This window comes from Gallus gallus, chromosome 1, assembly GCF_016699485.2.
Source record: "Gallus gallus isolate bGalGal1 chromosome 1, bGalGal1.mat.broiler.GRCg7b, whole genome shotgun sequence".
Classification (NCBI taxonomy): domain Eukaryota; kingdom Metazoa; phylum Chordata; class Aves; order Galliformes; family Phasianidae; genus Gallus; species Gallus gallus.
Genome location: NC_052532.1, coordinates 65,418,625 through 65,444,943, shown reverse-complemented (window position 1 = coordinate 65,444,943; position 26,319 = coordinate 65,418,625). Strand labels below are relative to the sequence as shown.

At 41.2% G+C, this 26,319-nt stretch overlaps 1 protein-coding gene across 4 annotated transcripts in view; it reads right to left on the bottom strand.

The window, feature by feature from the left end:
• The window catches only part of BCAT1 (branched chain amino acid transaminase 1), a 64,605-nt gene extending 38,301 nt beyond the window's left edge, over nt 1-26,304 (bottom strand). Inside the window, exons 1-2 of one of the 4 annotated variants that reach the window (XM_416424.7) lie at nt 26,164-26,304; nt 6,297-6,368 (exon numbers count right to left, since the gene is read on the bottom strand). In XM_416424.7, coding sequence (XP_416424.1) covers nt 6,297-6,368; nt 26,164-26,169 — 78 coding nt within the window. In that variant the 5' untranslated portion in view covers nt 26,170-26,304. Of the gene's footprint in view, nt 1-6,296; nt 6,369-6,807; nt 7,095-26,163 lie in introns of those variants that run through there. The other 3 variants (XM_046904620.1, XM_046904617.1, XM_040656025.2) reach the window with 3 other exon arrangements.
• Nucleotides 26,305-26,319: the final 15 nt, after the last annotated feature.

Sequence of the window (26,319 nt, the reverse complement as noted above, 5' to 3'; positions counted from 1 at the left end):
CAGAAAACCTATTTGCTTTTGCCTGTAATGATTAGGGGGCCATTACACATCTGAAGACAAATACAGAACTCCTTCATACCACAGAGCCAAAACTGAATTAAGCTGTGGCAGCTGTCAAATGGGGGTCACCCATAGCAAAAGAAACCTAACTGCAGACTGTTGGGAAATCATTCCTCAGCCTATCACGAAGCAATCCTGGTGAATTACACTTGCCATGGCTCAGCAGCATTTCTTGGCTACTATGGTGACACTGTCTGCTGCTATTACTGGATGACAACAGTCTTGATTTAGAAAAATCAATCTGCCTTAAAATGACAACAGCAATACTCACTAACATTAGTGCATCCTCCACCTGTGCACACAGTCCCAGCTACTATCAGCTTTGTGCTCATATGTAGTGGATGCAGAATGTCAGAAACCATTTGGTACTCAATCTTCTCCCTGGTGTAACTGATTTCCTGCTTGGCAGGTGAAAGTGAAGGACATATATTTGATCGTAAATCTCCTGAAGAAATTCTGCAGCACTTATATCCTCTGCCAGGATGCATAAACAAGAACTAAGAAACTGCAGTCTAATAATATTATTACACTCCAATCGTTTCCATCCAACACATGAAAAAGGCAAACATTATTTCCAGTGATGGAAAGCTAAGTCAGCAGATTCAGGATAAAATCAGATGGACCTTTTCTAAACCAATGGCCAGGTCACAAACGCTAAATACTGCTACAAAACTAAATACTGCTACAACAACAGATTTGGCATTTAGCTTAGTAACCTGGTCAACAGTGGCTAAGGCTGTGCACTGCCACAGCAATTACACAAGCATGACCTAGCCTACAGTAACTGATAGAGCTTTAGCTTAGGAGGTTCAGACTGGACATGAAAAAACCCCACATTTTGTTAGAGCAGGGCGGCAAGGCGCTAAGCAGGTAAGTCACAGCTGACCTCATCCAGTGCTACTGACAGTCCCACTGTGAGTGGGAAAACGGACGAGCTGACGTTGCTCTAAGAAACAACATATGCCATATTGGGTTTCATCTAATCAATTAACATTTAAAATGAGGTCTAATATAGTATTTAAAATGGAAACCTGGGGCATTTAAAAAATAAAAATAAAAAGTAACAGAAGAATCAACAACTGCAACACAATGAAAAGCCTCACTGAGCGCCCATATGCTTTGACAGGTAAGTAATTCATTGATTGCAGCAGAACGTGACGAATTGAGTACGTGGGAGAGAGGAAGAGAAATGAAAATATATACACCACATAAAACTGCTTTATTTTTGTTAGCCTTATACATGATCTGCTAACTTCAATGCATGTACGTCTTCAGTCCAAAACCATTTCAGCATTCTCTTGACCCACACGCTCACTTAAAATAAAAGCAAGAGAATAAAAGTGCTATGTTCTTCCTAACCTCCTCAAGAAGTGGAACTCTCACAATGTCCCAGTGTTATGCCATCGTGACACAGTCAATTAGTTCAGAATTTATACAGAAGTTTCATCAAACTAGACAATTTTAAATGTTATGTTTTATGTTTGTAATTGCTGCATTAGGAGGGAAGGAAGAAAGTTTGGCAGAGAAACATCTTTCTTTAAAAAGCAGTGGCCTTGGAGAACTGCTTACTTGTTATTTGTCAGCAACATTTCCACAAAGGCAATGATTTTGTAGGAAAAAAAGCTTAACTGCTTGGTATGTCAGAATGGATGGGTCGCTCATCTCATTTCCAGAATAAGGAATCCTACATGCAATTGTATTTGGCAGGAGTTATAGGCACACTTGAGTGTCAGTGGTGTAATCATGGTAGTGAATCATAATAAGTAATGAAGTCTAATTAATACAAACATAGGAAATGCTATTGTTAGGGAGGTTTTCCACTGAAATACAGTTTTGAAAATAGAGATATCTTCCTCTGCAGGAAAAAAGAATGTTTCCAACTCTTTCTAACATTTACTACTTAACAAGAAATGCTGCATAATGCAGTAACATATAACCTAAATCTCAACTGCCTAGATTAATCCTGTAATATGACTTTATTTACAATTTTAATGTAATTCCAGAGGAAGATACAGCCTTTATCTTCAGCGCTATTACATTATTTGTCAAGAACAGGAAACAAGGCAGAGAAACAGAATCAGTCCAATGTTTTGCACAAGGCCAGCCAAGCTCACAGTCATTCCATGCAAAGGCTACGTGTTTCAAAACACGCAGCTGAAGGTCCTGTCACAAGGAACAGCTACATCTGTGTTAAGAGCCCTGTAAAAAAAAAAAAATCAACATACGTAAAACTTTAATTGGCAGCCTCTGCCTTCTCTGGAATTACATTTTCATTTTCTTCATATTTCAGAGGTGAAATATACCACAGCTTCAGATCTGTGTGGAAAAAACTGTCAATGATTTTGGCTATTTATCTGTAGGCTATACCTGTAGTGAGGAACTCTATCTGCTGTCTTGCATAGTTAGGCACCAGCTCGTGTCAAACTGGAAGCCGTGCAAACATATTAGCATAGCACTGTTCTCAGCCTAGCAAGTCCAAGATCTCAGCAGGGATTATTTGAGCCCAGCACTGTCCTGGCTGGCCCACATGGCTTCAGTCTGCCACGGACTCACATCCCACTGGCATGGAGCCTGGGACTGGCTCTGCCTGCAGGGACCGTGCACGAACGCTCGTAGTTTCTTGGAGTAGCATGAGGAGCCATTCATTCACACACAGAAACTCCACTTACACATTCTTCATTCCACTGCCACAACTCCTAAGATTAGCAAATCAATCCAGATCCACTCATGAAGTACAGCTACTTCATTCTGCTTTGGCACAGCCAGTATTCCCTGGAAGGCCTATGCCATTTTGCTTTTAAAAATTAAAAGAACTGATTTGCACCATTCAGATTTCCAGCTAATTTTAAATCGCTTCAGATAATCAAAACAAGGAAAAACAGAATACGTAATACCTCCTTACAGCATTTCATGTATCAGTTTCCCAAAGAGAAAAGGCATTCCATGACAGTTGCATAAAAATGAAAATGATCTTTCCTTTGTAGGGATTGACAACATGAGAGAAGGAAAAGGCAACCATACATGCTTTCGGTATTATGAATTCAAAATCAGAGCTAATACACACACTGAGAGAAAGCAAATTAGAATGAGTGTGGAAACACAGCACTGTGTTACTCGTACAACATTCTCTGCCTTGCCATAGTACAATGAGAAGAATGAATGCATTGAAGAGCTTATCAAATTTTGAATCATCAACATGAAGTGCCTTAGAAAGAGCTGTTTCAAGGTACTACTGGACACAAAATGACTTACAATAGCACAACCAGATATGTGCATTTCTCGGTCCAACATTCTGAAATACATTCAGTGTTACAGAGGATGACTACACATTCAGTTAGAGGCTTCAGATGATCCTCCTAAAAGCACTCAAAATGCACAAAAACTTCAAGTATGACTTCTTAGATTACAGTCACAAACCACAGCCAGTTTATGTATGTATTTTCACATATGTATGTATTTTCATACATGTGAAAGGAGAGAGGAAGATTTCACCCTAGTGGAAGGAAGTAGCTGGGTAGGTAACTCCTGGAGATGTAACATTTTCTACAATACAGGAAACTGTAGCGTAAATGCTATTTCCTTCAACATTTTTTTATCTGTTCCACAATCACTGCTCATATGTCAACTCTAATATGTCAACGTAAGTATCTTGTAAATCACAAGAGCAGTCCAGATTAGACTTCTAACTGGAATAGTGAGTCAACTTAAGGAATTACAGTCACAGTTAATACAAACAAAGCCAGTTCTGACCAACTGACTTGACAGAAGTCCATGAAAATTGAAAACAGTGATCCATTAGCACAGTGACTCACTGCTCCCTAGATCCTGTATGTTATATGCCTTCCTTCCTTTGCAGATATACAGGGACACTGTTGAGTCCACCTTTTTAAATCAGATAGAAACTACAGCAAAAGTCGAAAAATCTCACTCTACATAAAAAGCACAGCACTGCATTTTAAAAAGAAATGAGGGGTAATCTGGCATTCCAACACTAGCATCATCCGCTTCAAATAGTATGTTTTATATAAGCATGAAACAAAACCATACCCTGTTAAGTGCATTTCGATTCCCACAAACTTGGATTATGTAAGTTACTGGTATAAAATTGCAGCTCTCTTTAGCACAGTCAGCCTCATGGGCCAATTTGATTCTTCTGAAATACCATTATGTATAGTTTGGTAAGTTGTAAACAACCTTCTTTCCCAGATGCGCTTGTGAAATTCCCTAGAATTAATCCAGGCTCTTTTGTTTGTTATAGTCTAGTGTTACTTCTCCTTTATAAAGTTTTTTTTCTTTATAATCTGATACTGAAATTAAAGAGCCTGCAAACAATTACATCTGACACTGCAATCAGCTGCAATACTCCCTAACTTTCACACACACATGCCCTGCGGTACCATATTTTCTGAAAAACTGCACCCCTTTCTGGTGACTGCAGCTAATCTGCAGAAGCACAACCAGAAGGCAGGGATGGACTTACAAATTAGACTTCAGCCTGGGCCAGCTGTTTTTCTAGCTTTATTCCCTCTATGACCATCTGTCCCACCTGCTAGTATGTATTTCCCCTCACACAGGATACGAAAATGATTTGCCATGCTGGCTGACATACAAGTATAGATGGAATATAAACTGGATTAAATCCAACTTCATGCCACTCAATATTTGGAGCTTTGGAAAGGGACCTGCTTGACTGCCAGTAAAATTTAAATCTGCCTCAAGTCTACTTTAATTTATGCCCACTTCACCTATGACCCAAACACCAGCAGAGATTGTTGTCACTCTGTCTATGCTCCTTCTGGACTCTGCCAACCACTGAGAGGAAACAGTATAGTTACACAAGACTCTCTTTTCTGTAAAGCAACTTCTGTCTTTTAAATACACTAGCATGCTCTACTGAATGAATCTATTGAGATCTATCTTGTCTGTTTGTTAAAGGCAAATCCACAAAATTCTGCACTCTATACAGGTGCAATCTTGGGGTTTCAAGAGTAGATGCATGCCTGTTTATGTTAACACTTTCCAAAGCAGATATTTAGGCTAAAAAGTCATCCTAAAACACCAACCTTGTGCAGAATTCCCAGAGAGACACAATACAAACAAATGAGGAAGCGAAGAACTGGGAAGGGTTGAGAATAGGGGAAAAAATTAGATGGCATGTTGCTGCATGCCCAAATTCCGTAGTCATGGGCTCTTACGATTTCTTTGCTGTTTTCAAAGAGATTAGCATTAGAATAAATCTTATCAAGGAGGTCAACACACATTCTGTAGCATTTATTTTCCATACTGGTTAAGGCATGACAGCTAAAAGGGAAATAACTACTTAAGTAATTCAGAAGACTACACAGCATGATACTGCCCAAAAAATCAGGAAGAACGTGACAGTTACAAAATATATTGTTAGAATTTCATTTCATGTACTGCTGACAATAACAGGAATAACAGGAAAGGAACTGCTGAAAGAGCACAAGAGAGGTCAACAGTTTTGGAGTATTATTTTTAAACATATGCAAAAGATAGATGAGGCTTTTAAAAGACTGTAGAGCAGGCAAAGCAAAGGGACGGAAAACTGCACACATAACACAAGGAATAAAGACAAGTATAAATGAGAGGAGAGAATAAAAAGGAATTAGAACAGAAGGTAGAATTCAGAAGGATACATGTTGATGGGCTTTATGTTTCCAACAGAAAAGTATAAGTTGACATCTGTGTCCATACACTGTCAAAAATTAATTCTTAGTTAACAGCACTAGGTTCAGTAAGGAGGCGAAGGAAAACCACGGTATCTTAATTGAGCCCAGTTTTAAGCATAAGATTAAAGAAAAATAGAGATTCATTTTCACATCAGTTCCTGGCAGCTGCTCAGCATTCCTTATTGTCATAGCACTGTTTGCTAGTTGAGTGCTGAAAGCGTGCCAGTGCTGTGGTGTGCTTTACTGTCCTTCTGAGATCCTTAGGTCTGCAATTTTGAGACCAGATAGAAAAAAACTACTTTTGAAAACCATTTATAATGCCAAAGCTTAACAAATAGTAAAGCGTTACATAGACTTTGCCTTGAAAAAACAAACAAACAAACAAACAACAACAACAAAAAAATTAAGAATTTCTTACAGAATTATAATATTCAAACACACCAACAGCTAAGAACACCTGCAAAACAGTCACAACCACATTGTGGGTGCTCTCTGACACCATCAACTGAAATCGCCCAGGCACTCAACTTCTAGCAAACAACGTACCTTGAAAGATTCAGTCACGTACTTTGTTGCTTCCTCTGAACATCCTCCAGCCATGCATTTGTTCTGACAGCCCTAGAAGGAATACAAATCAAATTCAATGTGCGTTGCAGAAAGGTTGATACATATTCAATTAATTCTTTTAAAGAGAGACTGCATTGAATGAATCATCAGTAAATATACTAGCGAGGTCATTCTTTGCAGTTTCTTAGCATAATTTTCCATCCTCCTGGTTTACAGTCTCACTTCAGTTGCATTACTTTGCATAGCTGTATTTCAGTTTTACTAGGAGTGATAACATCTTAGATTGGATTATTAATCTGAAAGGCAGTAAAGCTATAGACGATATCATGGATCTTTAATTCACAGCTGAGTAAATACATGGTGTTTTTACTTTTCTCAGAACTCTCCCAGCCAGGAGAACAGAAGAGAGAGGAAAAAGATTTCATTAAATGAAGGCAGTGACAAGGAAAGCTCATCTATAAAAATACATAATCAAAGTATTTTGAATTACCTCTTACGTTGAATTTCACAGTCCTGCCATTGATCATATAAAAAAAACTACAAGAAAAGGAGTGACAGTTGTTCTGTTCAGCAGCAGAAGGCTAAAGACAGGTGCAAGCCATCTATCTACCATGAAAATCCTGTTTTCACAGCATCAGGCTTTGTGGGCCCTCCTGCACTAGGACCGCCTTCCTTACCAGTGGTATGGAAAGGTGTATTAAAACCAATAGCATGCAGGGAAGGAGACAAATACAGCTTGACAGCATTTCTTGTTTCTGAGCAGCATCTTTGATGTCTGGGGGATGGGCCACGAAGGGAATGTGGGGAATGGCTAGAGGGAAGTGCCACTGCTGAGGCGGAGAGGGAGGCAGAAGAGAGAGCTAGATGCTGAGATGTGGCAGGGGATGGGTGGGCATGGGGACAGTCAAACTGGTCACAGGGCCATCTGAAAGAGTGAGGAAGGACAGAGGTGCTAAGGGATGGTGATGCCAAGGCTGACAGGCATCAGCCGTAAAAGGATCTAGGTTCCTCATCACTTGGTAGCTGCCTCTGACAGCCCCACCCCTCAGCTGTGCCTCACCTCAGCTGGGAAGCCCCAGCCCCAGAAGCTCTAGGTCAAAAGTTCATTTCTTTAAAGGAGAAGCACACTGGAAAGCTGTGGTCAGTCTGAGATCAGTGCCCCGAGGGCTTTCCAGGGAGCAGACTTCACTCCAAGGGTGCAGGGTGGGTGGCAGTGCCAGAGAGACCTGGCCCCCAGAATCTGCAGCAGCCACTACATCCTGGGAGCTGGAGCTGCTTGGGATGCGTCCAAAGCAGGACACACACAAAGCAAACTGCACGATTTTCCCCCTTTTTGCAGATCTTAGGAGTACGGCAGACAGAAGAAAAGAACAGTATCGTCACTGGGCCTTTAATGAACAGCAAGCTTGCTACCAACAGAAGATAAAGCAAACTCTCAGATACAGATCTCGCTTCCTCCCCTCTCTGTCCCTAAAAGCCCAGAGAGGCCATAACGTCCCTTCCAACTTTTCACACCATCAGCTTCAGCCCTTCTGCTCCTCTACTGTTACTCCTTTTTGTTTTTCCCGCTTAACCTTCTACAATGATGCACACAATCACAACTACAGACTTCTCCCTGTCAACTAAAGGAGGATATGCTGAAAGAAATCACAAATGCCTTTATGATGTACCAACATAATTTCTGCTAGAACCTTACTTTAAAAGAAAAAAAAAAGATGATAAAAAAAAGAGTTTCATTTGCCATAAGCTTTGAGGATGACTCTTCAGAAAGGCAGGTCTTTTTGGTAGAGTGTTCAAAGGCATTTAGAGTTGGACTGCTTCATAACTAAAGTATTACTCATACTCAGGGACAGCCTGAACTAAGCACTGTGTAACAGTCTTGATGTCTCCATAATTCTTCACATACCTCCAAATTCAGTGGTAAAGTCACAGTGGACCTCCACAACACCATCAGTTTATAACAGGTAAATATTCTGCAGACTGGTTAGATTAGAACGGTTTCGTTGGAAGGAGAAACTTAAACTGTATAGAGTCACCAAAATACAATGTGACTGCAAAAGATCTCCCTCCTTTCCTGAATTTCTGGCAAGGAAGAAGTATTTGCTGCTCATAGGAAGGTACATTAGTTGCTCCACACATAAACCAACTCACAGTATTCTGGTGGGAGTGGGTGGAGGTTGCAATGAAATAAGCCATGGTAATAGGAGATGAGGATGACAGTAAATGTCTTGATCTTTATTTCTTTCTCTGGTTGTTTTCAAGTATTTTAGAGGTAGCACTGCTAAGTAGGAGAAACACAGATAAAACAGGTTTGAGTTATATTCAAGTTTGAATGCATAGAACAGAAAGACAAATTGGGATATGATGAGCTTATTTATTACAATATGTTTGCAACATATCTTGTTTTAGTCAGCCTAAGCTGTAGGATTAAATTGACTGACAGGCCTTTTTATCATGCAAGTTGGTCTTCAGCAATTAAAACTCTTAGTTCCTAGATCTTGCCGTCTTTTAGTCCCAAATTGATAGCAACCAACTCTTCTCCTTCACATTTTTCAGTTACTTTTCTACTGTCACCCATGCTTCAAAAGAGGTGATCCACAACCACTTGAACACTGCAAGCAAAGAGTAGCCCTGAAGAGATCAGAGGTGGCTGCCCATGCCCTGCAGGGAGATCCGAAGGACAGCCATTTGAGGAGCAGACCAGGCTCCCAGGCCACGCAGGGCAAGAGAAAAGCCTGGCTGGCAGTGGCAAAGGAAGAAGGCACAGAGACAGCGGCACTGAAGCACCATAAGGAAGCCACCACCCAATCCAGCACTGCTCCAACCCTGCCATATCCTGTGCAGCAGCAGAGAGACAAATCGCCACACTCTGGCCCCCTCCCTGCTGCCACCAAGCAGCAGCCAGACCTCAGGTGCCATTTTGTGCTCCTCCATCTTACACAGATGTCCCAGTTTTACAATTGGCCCACCACAGCAGGAACCTCCTGGCATCCACAAGCACCAGAGCTGCAGGCTCCTTGAGCCCTGCCTCTCCTTATCTCATCCCTTGCAACAGCAATGCTGGCAGCAGCCATGCTGATGTCACCTTACAGGTAGTCCCAGTACAGCCCAAATTGTACCTGGAGCTCTCATAGGGCACGTGCAGATGATGGGCTGGGCACCCTAGCACAGAACCCACTGCAGACAGCAGGAACAGCAGCACCAGTTACATGTTCGTAAGTTGAGAGGTCATAGATAGTTCTGGAAAGATGTTTGAGTAATAAACCTTCTCTGTCTTCAGGTTGTTTTATTTGTTTAACGGTTCTGGAAGTTAAATGTTTTAATAATAAACCTTTTCAGTTGTCATGTTCTTTTAGTCATTCATTCACTTATTTAACGGTGAAATCTCAGACTGAATTTTCTCTCTCCAAAGGAAGTAGAAGCAATGGTTCTAATATCAATTAGTGATTTTCTATAAGAACCAAGCTCCAGATTCTTATCTGTAGGGATACACAAATAAATAACAACAAAATATCAACTATTAATTTCAAGAAATACCCTATTGTTCCTCCAGGAATTCAACAGCACCTCCCAGATCACTGTCATCATCCAACTTGCTGAGCATGCACTCCATTTGTGCATCCAGATCACTGATAAAAATGCTGAACAGGACTGGCTCTAGAACATCTTTGGTGAACCACCACCAACCAGATGCAGCCCCATTCACTACAATCCTCTGAGCTCTGCCATTCAGCCAGCTGATCACCCAGCATAGTGCAAGCTTCCTCATGAGCTCTCCTAGCTGGACCATTTGTCAAGAAGGATGCATGGACACTATCAAGGACCTCATTAAAATCCAGAAAGATTACATCTACAGCCTTCCCTTAATCTATTAAGCAGGTGACCTTATCATAGAAGGAGATCAAACTACAAAGACAGGACTTATTACTAAGATAGGACTAATTAAGCCAACTGAATTTTATTTGTGCTGCAGCGAATCAGAATGGAGGCTGTGCTTACTGCAACTGCTGGCAGGGTAAGCACAAACTTCTCAAGCAGTCTCAGCTCCATTTGTGACTTCTGTCTAATATCTAGTACATAAAATTGGATTTTCTAATACATGGACAAGTACTGAGTCCTGATTCTTCCCATCTCTGCTTCACAAAGTCACTGTAAAGCAAGTGTTTGACAGAAAGGACAGCAGCTGGATGTTGTTTCACCTTCTCCTTCATCTTTAAAAATATACAAAGCTTGTAGGTGAATTTCAAGTGTGGATCACCTATGGGAACAGTGTTAGAAGCTCAGTCACTAAGGTGCCATTTAGGTCACAGCTCTCACTGAACTCAATGAAGTCAACAGCTCATTTTTGAGCATGTGCCATGGGGCCAATCCCGTTCTCTATTAAGTCATTCTGTTTCACAGATTTAACTTACATTTAAAGCAAGTGGCTAATTGCCTTTGTTAACCACACTGAGATTATACCGAGTTAATCCCACAGTAATAGAAAGGCATACCACAATTGCTTTCTAATAGATGGAGTCATATTTTAATGGTTCCATGGCTTTTAAACCTGAAACATGTTGTTAAATACAATAGAGAAAATTACTCCATGGTTTAGTGCCAACATTGCCAAGAGAGATGTGCCAAGCATAAATTTGCCCTTTGCATTTAATAGCACGGTAGATTTAAAAGTGCATCCATTACAACACTGATGTTATCCTAAAGATACATTTAAACCACTGGGTCAATGTCTCCTCGAAAGTGACTCAGCTCTGTAAAACCTGTGTCAGCCCAAAGTATTAAGGCATTACACAAGCATGATGGTACTTCCTAAGGCGTAGCATAAAGTTGTAGTAGAGCTGTAGACAGCTAGCAACATTTTCTTCATGGCATAGGTAGTTGCTCTTCTAAACTAAAAAAAATGGGAAATTAAGGTTGGATGCTGGGAAGAAATTTTTACTAAGAGGGTGGTGAGGCATTGGCACAGGCTGCTCGGCGAAGCTGTAGATGCCCCATCCCTGGTGGTGCTCAAGGCCAGGTTGGATGGGGGCCCTGGGCAGGTGGGTGGCAGCCCTGCCCATGGCAGGGAGGTGTGAATTAGATGATCTTAGCAGTCCCTTCCAACACAAGCCATTGTATGATTCTATGATTATAGGCATTAGTCTCATTCCAACATGCGGAGGACTGTTGTTCCTATGTAGCACTTATCAGCATTTTTGGAAACTTCATACTTAAAAGTTTTCACCTGCTAGATTGTCTCCAAACCCAAACATTCAGTCCTTGCATTTGGTCCTCACACTGCATCAGATATAAGAGTTTCCAACATCTTTTAGCACTAGGATGTTCCAATTAACGCCTCTCGGCTGCCCCTGCTGTTACAGACATGAGACCTCATAACCAAAATATTGACTTACAATCAACTTCACTATTTCAATTTTTTCACGTCTCTAGTTATGTCATCTTTTATGGTGTCCTCCTGCTCCTCATGGTTTCTTCAAATCTGAGAATCTACTTTTTTTATGCAGTCAGGTCACCAACCCTCTAGCTGAAAGGGCTTTCTGCCTAAATACTCCTAGACCTACACCACATGAGTCCAAGTTCCTTTTATGCCCTCACGCTAGGTGACTTTTGAGACCCACTGGTAGAAGCAATGACAACATTCTCAGTTCGGATCACCTCATAAACTGTGATTCTGTCAAATTGTTGTTCTTAGGATTAGGCTACCCATTATCCTATAGCCTAGTTCTCACTTATAAAATAAGAACTGAAAATGATGAGAAGCCTCTTCACTTTCAACTCAAGCTGCAAATTGCACTTCCTTAGCCTGCAGTGTATTACACATTTTTTAATAAAAAAACTGGCACTGGTTCACAAAAAGTAAAAATAAAAAAAAAATTGCAGTTGCCTCAATATGTGCTTTATCTTTTTTTTTTTCACAGAAACAGATTCTTTTATCAGTTCTGTGCTTATTTTTCCATGATGTTTGCTAACTCTTCTCACCACTGGGGAACAGAAAACTTTCCTGAGTGGAAGGCAGGAACAAATAAATACACTGCATGTAACTTCTATAGAGTTCACATTTTCAGCTAGGAAATTGTTATTGGCAGCTTTTCCACACAGCTCAAGGTCTGAAGTTTTACAAACTCCTTCATCATCTTTTTGGTTCCGCCTCCCCACTGAGCTCATGCATTGCCAATCTTCATCAATGTTCATTTCTGGCTTTGGCAGTGTTCTCAGAGCTACTAGCCTTTCCCCAGAATTACAAAAATGGAACACTCCATGTATTAGATCAGCTTTTTTGATAAAATGATTGTAAGCATTTAATCTCAAATTCTGTGCAAAAACCACTGTAAGTATTGACAAACCAACTCAGCCTGTCCAAGTCAGCCAACAGGCAGCTCCAACATCTCTGCAGGGTCAGAATTTCATCAACAGCACCAGCATCCAGGACAGAGGACTGCCAGGGACACCAGAAACCGAACATGCTGCTGCCTAGGGAGGAGTTGGAGGTAGTCATTTGTTGGTAGTTCTTGGCTCATCATGGAAGACAAGAACACAAAGAAGCAAATAAACCAGAGATACGCTGCAGTTGTGTCCAGTTTCTTCTGCTAAGGTGACCCCATCTCCTGCCACGCACAGAAACTGAGAAGCAAGAACGCCCTATATAGTCATCAGGCCCCAGTGAAGATGGAAAAGAACATTCTTCTCAGTCAAATGTCATATGAAAAACAGTTTTCAATAAAGAACTTCCTGAGACATTTCTCCAAGCTGAAACATTGTCTGATTGCTTTTCCCCTTGCTTGTTTCTGGTTATTAAGTGTCTAAGAATTCTTTCATGCTCTGATTTACACAGTGAGAACAGTGAAATTAAAATACTCATCAGATTCCAGAAATCGAGTACATCGATAAATTTAATACACATCTTACAGCGTAGTACTGCCTACAGGCAACCAAATCAAGTGTCTGATGACAGGTACTCCTGCATTCAGAGCCATAAAAACCGGAGTTTTCCTTCTGCGCCAGATATAAAAGAGTCCAACACACAGAAATGACACAAATTCCGTGTATTGCTACAGTCATACAGTGTAGCTCTGTGTCTTTGAAACAGTTTTCATCTACCCCCAGGAAATGCTAACATGATTTGGCAGCCACAACACACAGAAGATGAATCTGCAGGAGAAAAAAAAAGGAACAAACAACATAAACGATGCTCATAGCTCTAAAAAAAGATCCATTCACTGTCAGATAGAGAGAAATTTTGAATACTACTGTAGGACTGAGTCACATAATACCATTTTTAATATCAACTAAAAAGATATTTACTTAATGACCATGATTAAAGACTTCCAGAGCTTGGGGAAGCTCATTTGTGGAATCTAACAGCCAGGCATGTTTACCTCAGCCATCATAGAACAGCTGCACGATATAAAAGTATTTTTTAAGTGTCTTTATATCTTCTGTATGTATATGAACGTGCACACACAGGTATGTGTTACTCAGCCAGTATCACCATGTATGTTTATCAGGCTGGGTCATTTACATGACAGCATGTCTTACTACACACTACCACAGAGAAGCTTCTTCTCACAACTTCTTTTAAATCTACACTTTTCAAAATCAACAAGACAGAAGGAGCAAGAAGACTAATTCTTAACTTGTATTTCTAACCACGTATCAAGCCAAACAGATACCTTTGAAGTATCTTAGTTAGGTTGGAGCATTCTTGGCTTGGCAGTCTTCAATAACGTATTCAAAGAACATATACAGCACAAATCCCAGAGCAGCTCCATTGATACACCTCAATGTATACACAGATCAGCATCAAGGGAAAACAAACAAAAACAAGCAAAAAAAACCCAACAAACCCAAAAATCCAACCAAACAAAAAACCAGACAGTCCAGCATGGGCAATTTCAGTGCTTAGCTCTTTACTTAGTTCACCAGGAATTCTTGTTTGCGTTGCTTTCTGCACTTCCAAGTAAAGGAATGGACAAGGAGTACTCTTATCTAACATAGCTGCACTGATGTCTTGTTAGCTGAATGTTATCACCTTACCGTGGCTGCTTTCAATCCTACCCCTTGAGCTGGCACTAATGTTGGTAACACAATGTAATAACAGGATAGGAGGCATCCAGTAGAGCAGAAGAATAAAGCTTCCACACAATTTAATGGTGATCTTTATGATTTTGCATTACTGTGAGAGTATCAGAACTTAGAACATACAAGAATTTTTTTTTTAATCAAGACTGCTGCACTATATAAATTGAGGTTGAATTTAAATAGATTATCATTAAAGTACTCCAAAAGACTATGCAGGCGCTTATCTTCCAGCTTGAGTAGTTTGTTTGGTTTAATAGAAAGTATTTTAAGTAGCTTAAATAAACTGAAACGTGTTTCTCTCAAAACAAGTGCCACTGTCTTTATTATGTTTAAATAAAATAATTGAGATTCTTTGAACACAACTTATTGGCTAAAAAAACCTTAAAACAGTGACCAGAAAACAATGGAAATATATGGATATTCTGTCCAAGAGTCATATTTAGTAACATTACTAGCTATGTCACAACTCTAAAAGCAGATTAATTTGGTGTCATGAGATTAAATAAAAGCAAGAGTACACTGCCAATGTAGAGTCACTGCTGTCAGCACTTTAGGGAGAAACCTGTCTAGAAGAGAATGTCAGTTCTTTGACTCAGTGCTTAAATTAATATTTGAATGAGCTCAGTAATGCCCAGTTCATTGTACAAGAAAGTTTACATCTGCTCACCTGAAAGGCAGGAAGACTACCCAAGGTGAAGGAGAACTACTGCTGCAACTCCAAAAAAATGCATGCTGGACAAACTGGTTTATCAAGAAGGCTAGTGGAGAGAAATGAGTTCAACAGAAACACAAAATAACTTGTAAATTAATATAGTCTATTAACTCACAGGTTAGACAGCAGATAGCAGAACCTGACCAGGGATCTATAAAATTACCAGATACATCAGAAAATTAATAAAATGAGCTGTAAATTATGCAACACGGAGTCTAAAAAGTGATCATTCCTGTTTGGAAAGTACAGAAAGCCTACCATCAACACAGTTCCATACAGAACACAAAGCTGCTGTACGTCTGTGTTCAGTGACCCTTTTCCAGCGGCTAGTGCTGTCCTGATACATGTCCTGCACAACCATACAGTCCTACTTTCTTCACAGAAACAGGTAAGCACTCTAAAGAAATCCTCTTTGCAAATAACCTCCAAATGCAATCTGCTTTAACTCTGTTTTCTAAGCCCATTCCATCCTTGCTGGTTTTCCTTCCTGTGACCCTCCTGCTGCTGGCGGTCTTCAGGACCATTTCCTCCTCCCCGTCTCCTCACCCCCTTGCTCAGTTCACCGACTACTCTCTTCTGATTGCAGAAAACAGCCCTATTCTCCTATTCTGAGAATAGGCAGATGACCTAATGGATCTCTTCCATCTCTAACTCCTATGAACAGTGCCTCTAAGTGCCTCTTTTGTTGATTTGTTTGCCTGCTCTAGCATTAATTAGGTTTTTAACGAGTGCATTGTTTGCTAGAATGGCATAAAAAAAACCATATTAAAGCAGCCAGCTGAATCTTGTTGGCTTATAAATTAATTCATCTGTTTTCTAAACAGATAGCATCTTATGGCTATGTGATATGGTTACTGCTCAAACAAAACAAAAATCCTCAAAGTCCTCATGGTTTTTGGCGTTCAGGCCCTGTTCTCATTGATAGGAGATCTTTTAAATCACACTGTCAACAGGAAAGAGCATAAGTGCTACCTTAAACTCTTCGCTACCACAGTCAAAGAGCTTTGCTGTTAACCACAAAGAAACATGTGTTCATTACCTTTTCTTCAGTATTCTCCTTGATCATCTCTCCATACTGCCAGGTATTAAATTAGCATCATAAGATTTAATAGTAGTACTGATCAGATCTATGGGATATGTTAACTACGCTGTTATACCAGCAGAGATGAGCCTAAGCACAATGAAATTTATTCTGCTTATTTTCCTCAGGGATCCAGCATAAATTGTACTGCCCATATTTTGTATACTGGTACAGCTGTAAAGGTCAAGTACAGCTCTGATTTAAAGATGCATAAAATACAGCTTAAAATTCATTTACGAGTTCTCTGATGGTAGAAAATACACACAGATCTTACAGCTGATTGCCAGAGCAAGTGGCTTGATGTAATTACCAAACGATAATGTGAATAAGATGAATGCATTCACAGAGGAAACAAACAAATTCATTGTCTGAAGAGCTACTGAGGGTACAGAACTGGAAGCAGATAATTTAGTGGGGGAGACCAAAGCTTCTGCGACTTGAAAATAAATCATTGTAGACTGTAAGGGTGGAAAAACAAACAAGCAACCAAAAAAAAAAAAAAACCAAACAACAAACAAAACAAAACATAACAAAACAAAAACAACACCACAGCACATACAGCAATGAATTCCAATATGAGAACTGACATGATTAAAGAAAAATCCAGCAGTTGAAATCCTGTTTTTAAGGTCACGATCCTGTTTTTTTCCAGCTTGCTTATAACTACTGAGGAATCAAAAGAAATACAGGGTCTGGCCTGAATCGCTGGCCTGTATAAGGGTCATTTGTAGCTATTCTCTGAGTGCTTAGACCGTGTCCTATTTAAGTCCATTTTGCACTGGAATAAAGGTTTATGTAAGACACTGAGCAATGATGAATACCACACTGAAAACAGAAGCTCTGGGGAAATAATTAAAAAAAAAAACAACCAAAAACCAAAACTCTTGGAGCAACTTTTTAAATCCTGCATACACTCCCACTAGAAATAATAAACCAGTAACTTCTGCAGCTGGCTTTCGAGTAACTCCAAGTACAATGAAATGTTATGCAACAGTGCATGTGGTTGCTGGTCTGTAAAGGGCAGACATATGCTGGCTTGATATCACATCTTGCCCTGATAACTTTGCACAGCCTATTTAATTCATCACCAAGTATCGAATACCACCGGTGCAAAAGCATGAAAAGCATGATTTCTGAACTGTGTTAACCTTGTGGTGCAGTTGTTGCCCATTCCTTGCTCCTCAAGCAGTTTGTTTAGTTGTTATGTGTCCAGCAGATGAAGCTGATAAAGCATGGCAGCAGCTATCTCACCTGGGATCTGCATGAGTTCAAAACCACACGTCTAGTCAGAGAATTTGTTATTAATCTGCCTCCTTAGGCACCTGAGTGGTCTTTTGAAACAGCTGAGCAGAGTCCCTGGTTTGGGCTTGCAGGCAGAACTGCACACACCTACATCTCCGTTCTGCCTTGAAGGCTGCCACGTGCTGCAGGAAGACCCTGGCATGAACTTTCAAAGCTCGCAGTGGATTGAGGTGACATGGGATACACAATGAAAGCTAAACCTCACAACCCCCAAAGAAACTGAAAAAGATAAATCCGGCAGGCTTTGGCTTAAGGTGTTGCAAATACTGTGCTTTTTCTTGAATTCTGATGGTGGGCTAGTCTCCACAATGCCTGCAATTATTCTTCTATGCTTGTTCCAGATAAAGAACTCAGTCTAACAAATGAATAGTGGTTTTACAGCCAGAAAGCTTAAATGAAGGAGATCTCTCTCTTATACAGGTAGAAAATGTAGACATAGCTTGCCCCGTTGGCACACCTCAACACGTGCTGGCAAATGCTTCAGAGAATTCCTGGGGAGGCTGACAGATGACTGCATGGGGCGTGCACAGCTCCCCAGGAACTGAATCCACAGCTCCTCTTCCTTATGCAGACGTACCCATCACATCCATTGCAGCTCTTCCCAAGGAAGAACAAGCAGAAATTATTGATGTGGTTTTGGCTGCGCACTCCTCACTTGAAGCTAATGCTTCTTGCGTAAGAGCACACAGGTAATGGCTGCTGACGTCCTGTCTCTACTAGCACAGCTGGGTTTTAAACAGGACATAACTGGTTTGTAGGAACGGGAGATCTCTCCTTGGCTATTAACAAAGCCCGGGTTATATCTCTGTGATTGTCCTTTGCTGTGTGTTCAAACACTGACTAAATTTTCAATTAACAGGACAAAACAAAATGGAAAGTAAGTTGAAGCCTTTCTCCTTGCATGAAGGGCACTAGGAACAGAGTTAAGCTGCAGAGAAGTCCTGGGAACATGCTTAAAGACAGTATCTATGCTGATATTTGCTTTCTTATTCAAATTAACAACCTGCAGAGTGGGAATGTGTGTTTGCACCATAGCCATCCAGCTCAGAATACGCTCAGAACTTCTCTTGTTCTACAGTCGTTGAGTTCAGTAAGAGGCAGGAAGTATAGCCAACCACATTAAGCAAATGTAAATTGTCATACAGAAGATTATAACAATCCAAAAAAGGAAAAACTACAGTACTGCATGAATGTGGAAAAACACAAGATGAACAACATAAAAAGCCACAAAAAGATGATTTCATTGACCATGTCAGCTCAAAAGAAGTAAAATCTTCTAGACTAGTGAAGAGTCAGATACTCCACCTGTTTAGTGCATATTCCGCTGTGTAACAACTCAAACATATGGAAGAATCATGCTTCGTAGCACTCCCAAATTCTAGCTGTAATGCTTTAGCATTAAGGTTACCCTGCATGTCCTTTCTAAACACCCTGTGAGCAAGCGCTTCATCTGAAATCACTTCTTATTTTTTGACAGTGCCCAGAGCAAACTGGATTGTGCCCAGAGAAACTCAAGTACAAAATAACACTCAGCACATTAAAAGCGTCCTTGAAAAAGCCTGGTCACAGATGAGGCATTTGTAGAGGTGTCAGCATTAAGCTCACATTAGGAACACAAAGCAGCCGTCCCTTTGCCAAAAGTACGGCATGGTCATCACAAGTTAAGAGCGGTACAGCTTCTATTAGAAAAATAACTTTAGTACTAGTTCCAATTCTTAATATTTCAAAGGTAGGAAGACTTATTAGAATTATTTTAGGCTTGTCCTCTTACGATTCAACATCTGTATCAACAATCAACTAGCCACACTATAAATTGACAAATGACTTACTATAACACCCCCCATGAAACAAGGATTTTGTCCAACCTACATGAGTATCAGTGCTCTTGACTTGGAATGTGTCCACTGTTTCTGAATTTATGAAACTAAAAGGTATCTTAAAATGCTTTCGAATGGGGTCTGATTTGTCCTGCTGGAATCCAGCTCGTTTAGGAATGGCAGAACAGAACATTAATTTCATGCATCTTTCACAATAAGTATTTTGGCCAACTGACAAGAGGAAAACATCTCTGGCTGCGTGAGAACCACTTACTTAAAAGAAGAACTGAAAGGAAACAATTGTAAATGCAGCATTTTCCGTTTGCTGGAGAACTAGTAATGAACTGATGTTACTTAACTTCTGTTTCTGGGTTCGAGAAGAGCATCAACCTATAAATGTTCAAATCATCCACTGGCACAGATGCTTGTTAATACAAAGAAGGCACAGATTGCAGAAGCTGGCTTCTTATTCAACAGAGCCCTCTGAAATGCTGAGAACCAAGCTATGGCCATGGACTGGGCCACAGCACGGGATCAGATTTAGAAAACAACACAGATTCAGAAAAAGTTAAGAAGATACGGAAAGAAGAGTTGAACCGAACCCAATACAGCTGAGCAACCGAATGGACTACCCTTACAGTTACAGAAACAAGACACTTCCTAGGATGGAAAAACTACTCCCATTTGTCTCCCAAACTGCGCTGCCATTTCTAAAGACAGTTAATCCAGTTTACGGTGGTCTGCAATTTAGTTCCCATGTACATGTAAATAGGTAACTAGCATATCTCTTCACTTGGAAAGCAAACACTATATACACAACACTTAAAGTGTCTCTAATATATAAGCATGTGAATGCAGCATAATTTGTTTTTGGTGTGCATGCGTCCATAGAGCTGTGGCAGAAATCAGGCCTGTGTAGTCACTGTGCGCTGTAACACCCTATGCGACAACTGCTGCGTTCTAAGGAAGAAGTAAACTTGGCTCACGTTACACTCACAACATTACACAACCACAGTATTCCCTTCACCGCTACGCTTCAGGCAATACTTTTAAGCAGTTTTAAGGGGCTTTTTGGTTTTGTTCTCCAAGTTTAATGCCACAGCATAGGGCTGGATTCAGAAAGACTGACTTTGGACTAAAGCTAGCTATTGTTTTATTGTTTTGATTTGGGTGAGAAACTCCACACTTCAACAGGAATTATACCATTTACTGCTAATTTCAAGTGGACTTCATGCAATTTTCTATATATCGTATAATGATGGGCAGTTTTATAAGGCTTTGTGAATTAATTATTTTGTTGTAAAAGAATGCAATTTTATATGGCATATTTATATATCATATTTAAGGTCTAATAGTTTAAACTTCATACTCTGAAGAATCCAAGAAGGTCTCTTAATCTTTTAGGTGCTTCATATAATTTTGCCAATATTTTATTTTCCACGTCTCAAAGAAAAAGTTACACAATTTAGAAAGTAATAGAGAAAAAAAAATACTAGATAAAATTTTGTCAAAAGTTGTAAGAATTCTAACAGTGCACTGAACTTCACCTGCAGTCAGAATGACACCGAAGGAAGTAAAAGAAGAGCTCATTAATTCATTTCAAAACCAACAAAAAGTTATATTTAAAAAGCCAGTAGCAATAAATCAATCAATCAGCCGTAAGAGGAAGACCTTTGAATCTCTTAGCTATTCCCATAACACTAGAAACAGCTTTCTTGGAAATTCTGTCATACTTCTTCCTATGGCCAGTTCCTACTAGTACAGTGATTCTTCTTTACAGAACTACTGTTAAAATACATTGCAATAAAAAAGCATCTAGCTAAAACAGAATTTATTCTGCTTATATGAAAAAGTACTACCTTGGCTCTTCAGTGTGGATGGAGGAAAAAATCACAGTAATTTGAGGGAAGGTGTAAGGAATATAAGAGAGAGGTACATTCCTCTTCCCTGGCTCAGTGGCAGGCACACTGATAGGAGCACTAATCAATTGTACCATGGATTCTAAAACAGTAAATAAACTAATAAGACCCCATGGGGGGGGGGGAAGGTCCAAAGAATGTAGCAATCTTGTGAAGATACTAGAAGTACTATAGAAGAACAAACTATCACTACTGCGTTGACACGTTAAAGAAATGACCTTTTGAAAACAAATCTGTCTATATTGGTGACTTTCAAGACCATCTTTGTGCAGAGTTCACTGTAAACTGTTAAAAGTGTAGCAAGCAGAGCCCTGGAGAAACATGTACTGACCTGAACTACTGCATGAAAGACTAAGAGTGGATTAAAAAGTATACATATCTCTTAGTGGATAAGCTTTTCTACTGAGGAACTCCTTCCAGAGCCCAAGAACACAGCAAGACCTGATTGTAGAGGTCTCTAGTCCAACCCTCTTAGAGTTGACTCTGCTCTGAGCTCACATGAGCCTTCTCAGGGCTTTAGCCAGCTGGGCTTTGAGAGACCCAAGGATGGAGACCACAGTTTCTCTTGGCAACCCATTCTACTGCCTGACTGTCATTATGGGCAGAGTATTTTCTAGCCCGAGTCTCTTCTGTTTCAGTTTAAGCTGTAGTCGCTTGTTCTTCTGCCATCTATCACTGCTGAGCCCAGCACCATCTCTTCACTTCCCTAGAGATTCTGAAAGGCAGCTGTTAGGTCTTCCCAAAGTCTCCACTTCTGACTGAAGAAGTTCAAATTCTCTAAGCCATTCAACATCAAAGTTTAAAAAAGGTACTTCTCTGTAAGGATAACACAAATTCAAGTATTTATTACAGAAGTGATGACCTGTAAGACAACAACCTAAAAATTAAACAAGCGTACATGGTTTGTGCGGCCCTGATCTCAGTGAATGTTAGCACCTGATGGAATTAAATGGTTTGTGCGGCCCTGATCTCAGTGAATGTTAGCACCTGATGGAATTAAACCTCACTTGCAAGCCAGAAAAAACAGTCTATCTTCTGTGCTTACAATGAGCGCTTTTATCAAATGGCGTTTGAAATGCTCAACCAAGCAAACTGAATAAGCAATAGCTGTGTACCTACCAAGAAGTCACATGGTGCACTTCATTAATGCATGGGGTATATTCCAAAATAAAACCTGGATCAAACTTCACTCCTCAAGGGAAGAAAAGTAAATGAGCAACTCTCTTGTAGGGCATTATGACATTAGTTTGTAGAAACAATAATAAACTATGGGCCAAGATGTACAAATGGCAGACAGGTAAAACTTCCTGATTGTTTTAAAGGCAATGTGAATTAAACAATTGAAACTAACTCCTTTGGATTGTTTAGTACACACCAAGGGGCAACATTAAATGCCTTTCCATAAGCATAACACTGGATTTTCATTTGCAGGAGCATATGGTAATGTTTGCTAAATTGTAATTCTACAACAGGTGCTCTTTTCTATGAGGTAACACTACCTGCCCCTTTAATGGACAAAGTCATAAAGTAATAAAACTGTTTCCAAGGTAAATGGGACCACCCATTCATTTAGTCGCAATGTAAAATGTGAAGATATCAAATTGCAGGCATATCAGTGACTAACAAATTATGGTCACGCACTGCTTTGATTTATGCCTAAGTATCGCCAGAATTTAGACATTTAAGGAAAAGGTCACACATTTAATCTCTGCATCACAGCCATCGTGACAGTTGGGAACCCATGATTTATTATCAGATGTCACAATCAGTATGGAGTGGCTTGAATGGTTGGTGCGTGGCTTGCATGCGGCTGGCTTGTGGCCTGTGCATGGCTCACATGAGGACTAAAAATATACATATACCATTTATTTTCTTTTGGTTACCAAAGAAGGAAGAGATGACATCCAAAGGAACATGGACAAGCTTGAAAAGTGATCTCAGGAGAACCTAATGAGGTTCAAAAAGGCCAAGTGCAAGGTATTGCACTCGGGCTGCTACAGTCCCAGCTATGTGTATAGACTGGGAGAAAAACTCATTGAGACAGCCCTGAGAAGGACTTGGGAGTCCTGGTGGTTGAAAAATTGGAGGTGAGCCAGCAGTGCACACCTGCATCCCAGAAGGCCAACTGTGTCCTAGGCTGCATCAGAAGAGGGATGGGCAACAGGAAGAGGGAGGTGATTGTTGCTGTCTGCTCTGTCCTCATGAGGGCTCATCTGGAGTATTGCATTCAGGCCTGGGGCGCTCAGCACAGGAAAGACATGGAGCTGTTGGAGCAGGTCCTGAGGAGGCCACAAAGATGATCAGAGAGGTGGAGCACCTCTCCTGTGAAGAAAGGCTGAAGGAGCTGGGCTTGTTCAGTCTGGAGAAGACTTTAAGAACGCTTCACGGCAGCCTTCCACTACTTATAGGCAGCTTATGAACAAGACGGAGACCAACTTTTTACAACGGCTGATAGTGACAGGACAAGGGAGAATGGTTTTAACGAAGAGAGGAGAGATCTACATTAGATGTTAGTGGGAAACTCTTCACTGTGAGGGTGGTGAGGAACTGGAACAGGTTGCCCAAAAAAGGATGTGGATGTCCCATCCCTGGGTGCATTAAAGGCCAGGTTGGATGGGTACCTTGGTAACCTGGTCTAGTCTTTGGCAGCCCTGCTTATGGCAGGGGGTTGGAACTGGATGGTCTTTAAGGGCCTGTCCAACCTGAATCATTCTATGGTTCTATGAGACTACCTAGCATTGTAGGGTACACAGTATGTCACCGTAGTGACATGAAGACGCCAGTTCCAAGGAGCATGGCCTATGAAGGCAAATTGTGCAAATTCTGTGAACAGAGCTAACCCTTTAGTTCCTTCTTTCTATCATCACAGTAGAGGTCCTGGCTTCAAACCTACTACTCACCTGCAGTTTAGCAAGATAACAACTGTGTTAAAGCTATCCTCTAATTTTGTAATCTTCTGTTTTGCATGTGACTTTGTAGCAGATTTCAACACTCAGTTACTATGGAAAAAATCAGAGTATCCACTGGATTGCACAGTGCTAAGAGAACTAGGCCTGTCAGCAACAATCAGTGCAATAAGTGGACAAGGCAGGCCTGCAGAAACCGTCAGCACAACTCATTTCTTATACATAAGATTCCTTCAAGAAGGACTGAAAGAGAGAGTTAAGGGTGAAAACGGAGAAAGGAAGGGATGGGACTAAAGACAGGAAATGATAAATAAGGAGGTGAAGGGATTAGCAGTTGTAATAATGCTATTGTTTACTGGTACCTTTATAAATATACTGGGTTGGGTTTTTTTTTCGTTTTTCTTTTTCAGGAACATACTAATAATCAAATGGTAATTTTCTGCACCTTTGATGCATGCTTTACAAATACACACTGACAGCCATAGCCCTGAAGAGCTTACAGTCTGAACAGATGAGGCAAATAAAGGGTAAAGGGCTCAGACAGAGCTGACTTGCCCAAGGCTACACCACTTGAGAGTGATGGACTGTACAGATCTTTTTCTGCTGTGGCTGTTGCTTCACGTTGTATTTTCCACAGTAAAAATACATAGCACAGTTAGTGCTGCTGTGAACAAGCAAGCAGCTCTATGGCTTGTTTGCTACTTGCTTTTTGCATCATGGACATGCCATAACATTATTGTCAGGTGCTGGATAGTGCCCCAAGAAACCAGATCAAGCCCTTTTTCCTTGACACACAGCAGGTACAACATAAAAGGTATAAAATGTGACGTGTCTCACTCTTTGACAGGCTCATATTCTGGCCCTACACACTCTGGCAGGGGGAAGCTACTTGGGAGTTTTCCCTGAGCAGTTCCAGATCACTGTTCTGCTACCATTGGTCCACCGCTCTCTCCAATTGCAGAAAGTGCAGCTGGGACTCATCAGAGGGCTTCTGAGGCTCCTCCAAAGCACTCACCTGCTCCAGACCTGCCATTATTGGTAGCACTGCATCACCGTCAGACCCACCCAGGGAAGAGCAACACCAGCAAGCCCTCAGGTGGGATGAGAGTAATGCTCGTCAGCAGCAACAAAACGGAGCTGGAGATCCCTGCCAGTCACATACCTGTTGTACCCACATTCCATCTGTTAGAGCTAACGAAGGACAGCAAATAACCCAGTCTTGTTCTCCTCACCTGCTAACTTTGGGAGCAGGCTGCAGCTGTGAAGTTCACAGTCAGCCCAGCATAGACCTTCTTCAAAACCCAAGGACTTTCATTCGTGAAGCTGCCCCACAGGGTGTAAAGTAGCTGTGATGTTCACTGGGTATGGGAAGCACCCTGCCACCTCCATGCCCTTTGCCTTGACAAGCAAGGCTTCTGTTTAATCCTCAGATCAGCCTGGCTAAGCAGAACAGAAACATGACTGGTAAAAGAAGAGTTCCCACAGATGCTCATCTCTCACGTTAGCATTCAATCCTAACAGCTCTTCCGTTATCTAAAGCTGTCCCTGAAATTACTCAAAACCTCTGACCACGTCACTGGGTTTTACCCGTAGTCTATTTTAGTACCAGGGCAGACCCGAGACCTATAAAGACCTCGTGGGCATCAGAAGGCGCAGTGCCTGCCAGCGGATCGTGCCCTTGATGGTTCTCTTATTTTTAGTCATTAAGAGTCCCACGGTACAAATAAAGTGTAAGAAATCCCCCAGAGGGAACGATACGCTCTCCCTCCCCCTCTCCTTACTCATTATTTCTTTTCCACGTACGCTGCCCGCAATGAAACAGCATGGAAAGCGAACCGCACGCATCCTGCCTCCGAGTCTCACACGATAAATCCCGGGGACAGAAATCTCCTCCGCAAAAGCACAAGCAGCCCATCGGAGCGTTAGAAACGTAAACCACCGCTCCCTTTGTTCGCCGAGGAAAGTCCCTCTGCCACCCCGTATCTCCCGCAGGATGGGCGAAGGGATGGCGGAGAAGCGGTGCCGCTTACCTTCATCGTGCTGCCGAACGGCGCTGCTCCCCGCGCGCTGCGATGCGGACTGCGCGCCGCCCGATCCCCACACGAGCTCCGCCGGGGCCGGGACTGCTGCTGCCGGGACCGCCGCCGCCGCTCGCGGGCTCCGATTGCATCAGCGGGCGGAGGGAG